A 9,032-nucleotide genomic window follows, 5' to 3' on the forward strand; every position below is an offset into this window, starting at 1 on the left:
TACAAAAATGGTGGAAGGTCTTAGGCATAAAACGTATCAGGAAAGACTTCATGAACTCAATCTGTATAGTCTGGAGGACAGAAGGAAAAGGGGGGACATGATCGAAACATTTAAATATGTTACAGGGTTAAATAAGGTTCAGGAGGGAAGTGTTTTTAATAGGAAAGTGAACACAAGAACAAGGGGACACAATCTGAAGTTAATTGGGGGAAAGATCAAAGGCAACATGAGAAAATATTATTTCCCTGAAAGAGTAGTAGATCCTTGGAACAAACTTCCAGCAGACGTGGTAGATAAATCCACAGTAACTGAATTTAAACATGTCTGGGATAAACATATATCCATCCTAAGATAAAATACAGGAAATAGTATAAGGGCAGACTGGATGGACCATGAGGTCTTTTTCTGCCGTCAGTCTTCTATGTTTCTATGTTTAAGAAGGGGGAATTAAGGGAAAATGTAATACACACGAATTGCTGAATTATCACCCTTTGAGGCTGATCCTAAATACAAGTTTTCTGTTGGTCGTACAGGGTCAAGGTACAGACCGGCTGCTCTCAACCGAATCCCATGATGAAGTCCCCAACATCCTGCAGCAGCCGTTGGCCCTCGGCTACTTCGTCTCCACCGCTAAAGCAGGTCCGTTGCCTGACTGGTTTTGGTCGGCATGTCCTCAAGCACAAAATCAGTGCCCTCTGTTTCTTAAGGTAAGGAGATCCTGGTGCTTGGGGGTGTGTCGAAATGTCTAGGTTCCAGGTAGCATCCAAACTAAATCAGAGTCCAAGTCAAAGCATTCCTCAAAGTTCCAGTTTATTGCCGGAGCCATCCTGGCACCTAGCCTGGGGAACCCAAGTCTAAGTTTCCCAAAATTTACATCCTTTGTCCCCCACCCACAAACTTGTCACGTTGCCCATTCAGATCATGCCACGTGGCAGGTCCTCCTTCTGCTTCCGCCCAGGTGGGTGGGCATAGGATGGCCTTGAACCCCTTGAAAGAATGCTTTGTGGCTGTTCCCTTGTGAAAGTCACCCCTCCCAAGTTCCCATAAACATCAGGCCTTCTATAGATAATGTGGCGAGCAGTTAATATATCACCAACTTCTGCACCGGCTTGAGATAAAGATTGTGTGAAAAACAATGGGGAGCTAAAACCATAAGGTGCCTCCCCCTTTTTTTTCTCATTTTATTTCTGAGAGACACTTTTTGGAAGTGAAGGGAAGAAGAGCGGCTATAGAGATTCTTAATCATCTAGGTCAGTGTTTCCCAACCTTGGCAACTTGAAGATACTTGGAATGGGAAATTCTGGGTATTAATTAATTAATTAATTAATTAATTAGATTTGTATGCCGCCCCTCTCCATAAAAAGACAACGTAAACAAATCTAATATTAAAAAATCTAAAAACCCCAATTTAAGAGATCAGTCATACATACAGTCATACCATACATAAATTTTATAAGCCTAGGGGAAGGGAATATTTCAATTCTCCCATGCCTGACAACAGAGGTGGGTTTTTAAGAGCTTACGAAAGGCAAGGAGGGTGGGGACAACTCTGATATCTGGGGGAGTTGGTTCCATAGGGTCGGGACTGCCACAGAGAAGGCTCTTCCCCTGGGTCCCACCAAACAACATTGTTTAGTCGACGGGACCCGGAGAAGGCCAACTCTGTGAGACCTAATTGGTCGCTGGGATTCGTATGGCAGAAGGCGGTCCCGGAGATATTCTGGTCCGATGCCATGAAGGGCTTTATAGGTCATAACCAACATTTTGAATTGTGACCGGAAACCGGTCGGCAACCAGTGCAGACTGCGCAGTGTTGGAGTAACATGGGCATATTTGGGAAAGCCCATGATTGCTCTCGCAGCTGCATTCTGCACGATCTGGAGTTTCCGAACACTTTTCAAAGGGAGCCCCATGTTGAAGTTGAAGTCCAGATATCTTCAAGTTGCCAAGGTTGGGAAACACTGATCTAGGTCATGGTTGTGCCAAAAGTGCTTTTCCAAAGAGGCAACTGGACTTTCTTGGGTTCTTGTTTTTTTAAAGGTTTTGCTGTTCATCCAGGTAGCTCCTTCAGTTCTCAAAATCGCCTTTGGGATAAAAGGAGAAAGGGAAGAGAAGGAAATGAAAAGAAAAGAAGAGGTTAGAGAAGGAAAAGAAGAGGTTAGGGAAGCAAAAGGAAAGGTTGAAGGGAATGGGAAAGGAGAGGGAAGGGAAGGAGAAGAAAGGAAGGGGAAAAAAGGAAAGGAAAGAAAGGGAAGGGAGAGGGAAGGAAAGGAAGAGGTTAGGGAAGGAAAAGAAAAGGAGGAGAGAAGGGGAAAAGAGAGAAGGAGAGGAAAGGGGAAGGAAGGAAAGAAAAAGGAAAGGAAAGGAAAAGTGAAGGTAGAGGAGAAGAAAGGAAAGAAAAGGGGAGGGGAAGAAAAGGGGGGAGAGAAAGAATGGAAAAAAGAGTAGAGGAAGGAAAGGAGATTGAGGCAGCAAAGGGAACAGAAAGAAAGGAAATGAGAATGGAGGAAGAAACAGGGAATGGAGAAAAGAAAGGATAGTAAAGGAAGACATTGTGATTGTGGCAAATAGAAGTGTCAGATATATTACAACATACCTGTAAAATAAGTTCATGAAATTTACAATTTCACTGCTGCTTTTCCAAAGCAGGAGGAGACTTTTGTCCTTTGGCCTGAAAGCCATAAATTTTAAGAGATGGTGGTAACCAAGGACACTTAGCATAGAATTGCTGCCTTGATTTCCGAGGCCTAAGCTACAATTCCTAGTATTTCTTCTTCTGAGATTTCGCCCCATAGATAGAGCATCCTTTGCAGATTGAATTGGGAGAGGAGCTACACACTGAGCACTGACCCTGGGCTTTCTGCTTTCCCTTAAAGGCTTCTTTGCACCTCCACGTGCCTTCAGTGCAATCGGACGAGCTACTTCACAGTAAACACTCCCACCCTCTTGACTCGAATCAAACTTCCGATGTCCTCAGGTAGGCACCTTCCCTGCGTGCGCAAGCGGGCTTATCGCAGAAATGCATTTTCATGATTTTAAGATCCAACTACTGGGCACATTTCTGTTTTGGTCTGTCAGTAGCTTCCTGCTTGCTTGGGGTTTTTTTTATTTTGCCTTTCTAACATCCATATAAGCTATGGGTCTCCAAATTTGCCAACTTTTAGGACTTGTGGACTTCAACTCCCAGAATTCCCCAGTCTATTCAACTTTTGGGAATTGAAGTCCACAAGTGTTAAAAGTTGGCATGTTTGGAGACTCCTGATATAGTCTATAGACCAGTGATGGCGAACCTATGGCACGGGCGCCACAGGTGGCATGTGGAGCCATATATCAAGCTGTTACCCTAGCTCAGCTCCAATGTGCATGTGTGTGCCAGCCAGCTGGTTTTCAGCTCATTTGGAGACTCTGGGAAGGCATTTCCGGCTTCCAGAGAATCTCCAGGCAGATGGGGGAGGGCATTTTTCCCTCGAGCCTGGGGAGGATGAAAAAGGGCCCTGCTGGGCCCACCAGAATTTTGGAAATGGGTTGTTTTAGGCCTCCAGAGGACCTCTGGCGGGGGAGGCCATTTTCACCTTTCCCGGGCATTGGATTATGGTTGTGGGCACTCACACATGCACAATCACACGCACATGAACACACTTTCGGCATCTGAGGGGAAAAAGGTTTGCCATCACTGCTATAGACCTTGAGAGACTGGGCCAAGAGACATAGCCAAGTCAGGTAAGAGACAGAAGAGCGCTTAGCTGGATGGGGCTGGAATAAGAGGAGTCTTCCTCCTCTTCCTCCTCCTGCCCCTCTCCCTCCTTTTCCTCTTCCTCCTCCTTCTCTTCCACCTTCCCCTCCCGTTCGTCGTCCTCTTACTTTTCTTTCTTTCTTTCTCTTCTTCTTCTTCTTCTTCTTCTTCTTCTTCTTCTTCTTCTTCTTCTTCTTCTACTACTACTACTACTACTACTACTACTACTACTACTTCTACTACTTTCCACACAGTCAGCCAGATGTCCATACTGGATTTGGCATTTTTACCCCTATCAAGTTCTTCCCAAGAGCCTGGAATCGGCAGAATTTTTAAAATCATTAAATTCATTTGCCACTCATTTTGTGGTTTGAGGCCACACCGAGCAACCCCAAAAGGAATCCTCTCTAGTTTCTTCCCCCCGTAAAGGAGACGGGGTGAAAGATGTAGAGGTAGTCCCGAACTTACAACAGTTCATTTTAGTGACTGTTCACAAAGTTCAAACGGCATTGGGGAAAAAAATGACTTATGACTATTTCCATTCTTGTGATCATTGCAGCATCTTCACAGTCACATAAACAAAATTCAGACATTTTGGCGACTGACTCATATTTATCATGGCCACAGTGTCCCCAGGTCACTCAATCCCCTTATGTGACCTTCTGACAAGCACAGTCAACGGGGAAGCCAGGTTCACATAACCGCCATGTGACTAACTTAACAACCGCCATGATTCATTTCACCTCTGTCACTAAAGAAAGGTAGTGAAATGGTGCAAAATTCAGTTAACAGTGGTCTTGCTTAGTAATGGAAATTTTGGGGCTTAATTGCTGCCAACCTGCCTTCCATTGAGGACCTGTATACTGCACGAGTCAAAAAGAGGGCGGGGAAAATATTTACTGACCCCTCACATCCTGGACACAAATTGTTTCAACTCCTACCCTCAAAACGTCACTACAGAGCACTGCACACCAAGACAACTAGACACAAGAACAGTTTTTCCCAAACGCCATCACTCTACTAAACAACTAATTCCCTCAATACTGTCAGACTTTTTACTATATCTGCAATTCTATTTCTACTAGTTTTTCTCATCATTCCTATCATCCTTTCCCTCCCACTTAGGACTGTATGACTGTAACTTGTTGCTTGTATCCTAAGATTTGTATTAATATTGATGGTTTCTTCATTGCTTATTTGACCTCTATGACAATCATTAAGTGTTGTACCACATGATTCTTGACAAATGTATCTTTTTCTTTTATGTACGTTGAGAGCATCTGCACCAAGACAAATTCCTTGTGTGTCCAGTCACATTTGGCCAATAAAATTCTATTCTATTCTCATCTATTCCTATTCTATTCTATTCTAATTGTGAAGAGTCGAGGTGCATCAGTGTGGCGAACCTTTTTTTGGTTTGTGTGCCAAAAGGAGGTTTGTGGATGTGCTAGCATGCGTGCACATACCTGTTGGTATGTCTCGGTATAGCTAGGCTATGAGACCTTCGACATACACCGAGCAGAGAATTTTAACAGAGCGTAGGTGTGTGATAAAGCCAAAGAAACAAAGACACAGACTTAGTTATGCTTAATAAGTACTATTTACATATAGACAAAAAATAGAAACATTCTATAAGAAGCACTAAGCAAATACAAGATGATAAGCACTAAGCAAATACACTCCCCCCATCAAGGCAAAGTAAAAATGACTGAGCGTTGAAGCATCATTGAGGGAAAGGAGTACTGGCGCCCTCTTATGGCGAACCAGCCCAAAATATTTAAAGTGATAGTACAAGAGACTACAATAGGTAGCTTACAATGGCAAACCCTAACAACCATGTACCTTGTACTAACAATACCCACACCCCTTCCCTCTCCCATACACATGTGAACCTCCCCCACACTTCCCCTGCGCATATGCACAATCCCCACCTCCCGGTCCCTGCACATGCGCACAGGTCTCACTGAAGCCTGGGACGGTAAAGTTTGGAAAAACTGGGCTTCCAGTTTGCCCCTTGTGCTGTTTTTTGCACTCCCTGAAGCTTCCCTGAACCCTCCGGGGGCGGGGGTGGTAAAACAGCCTTCCCCAAGGCAGAAAATTAACTGGAGCTGACATAGGGCGATGTCTTGTGTGCTCTCCAATATGGCTCCTGTGCCACCTGTAGCCCACGTGCCATAGGTTCGCCATCACGGATCTATATGGTCAAAGCAATGGAAACTGCAGTTTAATGTTTCCAAATGTAAAATAATGCACTTGGGGAAATAATGCACTTGGGGAATAATGCACTTGGGGAAAAGGAATCCTCAATCTGAGTATTGTATTGGCAGTTCTGTGTTAGCAAATACTTCAAAAGAAAAGGATTTAGGGGTAGTGATTTCTGACAGTCTCAAAATGGGTGAACAGTGCAGTCAGGCGGTAGGGAAAGCAAGTAGGATGCTTGGCTGCATAGCTAGAGGTATAACAAGCAGGAAGAGGGAGATTATGATCCCGCTATATAGAGCGCTGGTGAGACCACATTTGGAATACTGTGTTCAGTTCTGGAGACCTCACCTACAAAAAGATATGGATAAAATTGAATGGGTCCAAAGACGGGCTACAAGAATGGTGGAAGGTCTTAAGCATAAAACGTATCAGGAAAGACTTAATGAACTCAATCTGTATAGTCTGGAGGACAGAAGGAAAAGGGGGGACATGATTGAAACATTTAAATATATTAAAGGGTTAAATAAGGTCCAGGAGGGAAGTGTTTTTAATAGGAAAGTGAACACAAGAACAAGGGGACACAATCTGAAGTTAGTTGGGGGAAAGATCAAAAGCAACATGAGAAAATATTATTTTACTTAAAGAGTAGTAGATCCTTGGAACAAACTTCCAGCAGACGTGGTAGATAAATCCACAGTAACTGAATTCAAACATGCCTGGGATAAACATATATCCATCCTAAGATACAATACAGAAAATAGTATAAGGGCAGACTAGATGGACCATGAGGTCTTTTTCTGCCGTCAGACTTCTATGTTTCTATATCCTCTGGGCTGAGTGCAGCTGTCTAATCTGCTGACTGATCCATAGAATTTCAATTTGCTTGTGGAGTTTGGAAGTTGAGTCACTGGATTTCCCCCCCGCACTGAGCTGTTCTGAAAACCAAAAAAGACCCCCCCTCCCTCCCTCTTAACGATCTCTCTTGATTTGTTTCTATCTCAAGGTTTGTGTTGGAACAGTACAATGCACTCTCGTGGCTCACCTGTGACCCTGCGACCCAGGACCGGCGGTCGTGTCTCCCAATTCACTTTGTGGTGCTGAATCAGTTGTATAACTTTATCATGAATATGCTGTGATCTTTATCCAAACCGAGCAAGATGAAGAACAGACACAACAAACCGAAAAAAAAGGGAAAACAGGAATTCCACTGGAGGACTCAAGTTAATTCTTCTCCGTAACTGTCATATTTTATTTTTTTTGTGACGGAGGGCAGAGGGAAGTGGAGGAGGCTGTTAACCATCCTTCATTGTTACCAAGGATTGTGACTTTCGGTGGGAGGCGCATAGCCTGGTTCTTTGTTCCCCTGTCTCCTTTTGGTTTCTTTTTTTCTTTTTTGGTTGGTGTATTGCGTATATCTGACTGGCCGAAGTGACGAACCCGCCAGTCGACATGTATTATAACACATCTTTTGAGTAGCCAAGTATCCATTCTCCTTCCGCCCATCAACCTGGTCACAGTATTCGTGAAGAGTTTATGAGCCATAGGCCCCTGCCATGTTTATAAATATTTAAAAATAAAAAAGAATTGAGCATGGAGGATTGAGGATTGAGGGAGAAATGACACACACACAAAATTTATGGAACGTGTTCGGAACATTGCAATGTTCTTGTATTGGATTATAGTATCTAGTATTCAAAAAGAAAAAAAATGCCTGCATCTCTTATTTATTGTAAGTTTTTAAATGTATAAATTGTCTTATATTTCTTAACCTCTTTTATAAAAAAAAAATTCCTAGAAGGTTTATACCGCCTTCTTTGCTTTAAAGCAATTGGTCTAAAATTATATCTGTAATCGTCTTAATTGAAAAATTGCGGTAGATTGCTTTTAGAGTGTTATTTTTTTGTAAGCGGGTGGGGAGGGCTGGGGAAATCGCAGAAATTTGTATTTGGTCTTGATGTACAGTTTAATGGGGAATATAGGAAGGTGTGGGAGGGATAGTAATGTCCATACCTTTGCGTGTGGGAGATTTACAGCTAAGCTGTAGTTGCAGATTATACGTGTACAGTAATGAAGTTCACTGTGTTTATATAAAATTGAAGAAAAAAATAAAGGTACCAGGTCTTACAGCAATTTTATATCACACATTTGCAGAGTTAACATAATGGCAATATATTAAAAAAAAGAAGAAGTGATATTGTTAGGTGGTTTAACTTGTAGTGAGAATTTAAAGAAGATGATAATAATAATAATAATAATAAATTGTTTTATTTTATTTTATTTTATTTTATTTTATTGGTATTTCTGTTTGAGGGCCGAAACTAACTTTAGCAAATTTCCCTTCCCTTGTTTCTTGAAGGAAGGAGGATGTGCTTTAACTACGAAGGGCCTCTGATGGGTTTTTTTTCCCCTGTGTGCATTTTAGCCAAGACAGAATAATCTGTGTCATCTGATGAAATTGCGACACTTTTTTTCTAAAACAAAGAAATCCTTGCCCTCAATAAACTGTGTCACTTTCATTTTCAAGCATTTGTGTTCGTCACTAATCAAATTTCTGGCGGGGGCAGGGGGGGCAGTCGGAATTATGGGGAAATGGCTTCTATTGAAATCTTTTCTCTTTCAGGCTGAAATGTTAATTCAAGCCGTTTTTGTAAAGAAAAAAAAATGCTAAAAGCCATTGCAGCTGTAAGGAAACTAGTTGATTTTCACTTCTGAAGACTGCAGTTTTGTTATTAATTTAAATAGATGCTCCTCACTAGATGCTTTCAGGATTGATTCTGTAATGCAAGTTCAATCTTTTTTTTTTTAAACAAAAGCAATCCCCTACCTCTCTCCCTGCCTTGATTTAATCTTTGTAGTTTGTACATTGTAGTGGAAACTCTTAAGCTTCTCTGTACTCTGTACTCCCACTTAACTGAGCGGTTGTGAACAAAATGCAAAAGGATGTGAAAAAAACACAAACTCTTCACTGCTATTTTGAACTCCTTCCTTCCTTCCTTCCTTCCTTCCTTCCTTCCTTCCTTCCTCCCTCCCTCCCTCCCTCCCTCCCTCCCTCCCTCCTTTCCCTCTATCCATCTTCCTTCCTCCTTCTTCTCTTTCC

The 9,032-nt window shown here is 42.4% G+C and overlaps 1 protein-coding gene across 5 annotated transcripts in view; it reads left to right on the forward strand.

The window, feature by feature from the left end:
- Nucleotides 1-8,212, forward strand: part of MED13 (mediator complex subunit 13) — a 246,874-nt gene extending 238,662 nt beyond the window's left edge. For 3 of the 5 annotated variants that reach the window (XR_011557594.1, XM_070735377.1, XM_070735378.1), the window contains exons 28-30: nt 534-707; nt 2,877-2,977; nt 6,939-8,212. Coding sequence is in view for 3 of the 5 variants with exons in the window: in XM_070735377.1 (XP_070591478.1) it covers nt 534-707; nt 2,877-2,977; nt 6,939-7,071 (408 nt within the window). In the remaining 2 variants the exon portion in view is untranslated. The remainder of the gene's footprint in view (nt 1-533; nt 708-2,876; nt 2,978-6,938) is intronic. The other 2 variants (XR_011557595.1, XM_070735379.1) reach the window with 2 other exon arrangements.
- The last annotated feature ends 820 nt before the right edge of the window (nt 8,213-9,032 follow it).

This window comes from Erythrolamprus reginae, chromosome 1, assembly GCF_031021105.1.
Source record: "Erythrolamprus reginae isolate rEryReg1 chromosome 1, rEryReg1.hap1, whole genome shotgun sequence".
Taxonomy (NCBI): Eukaryota; Metazoa; Chordata; class Lepidosauria; order Squamata; family Dipsadidae; genus Erythrolamprus; species Erythrolamprus reginae.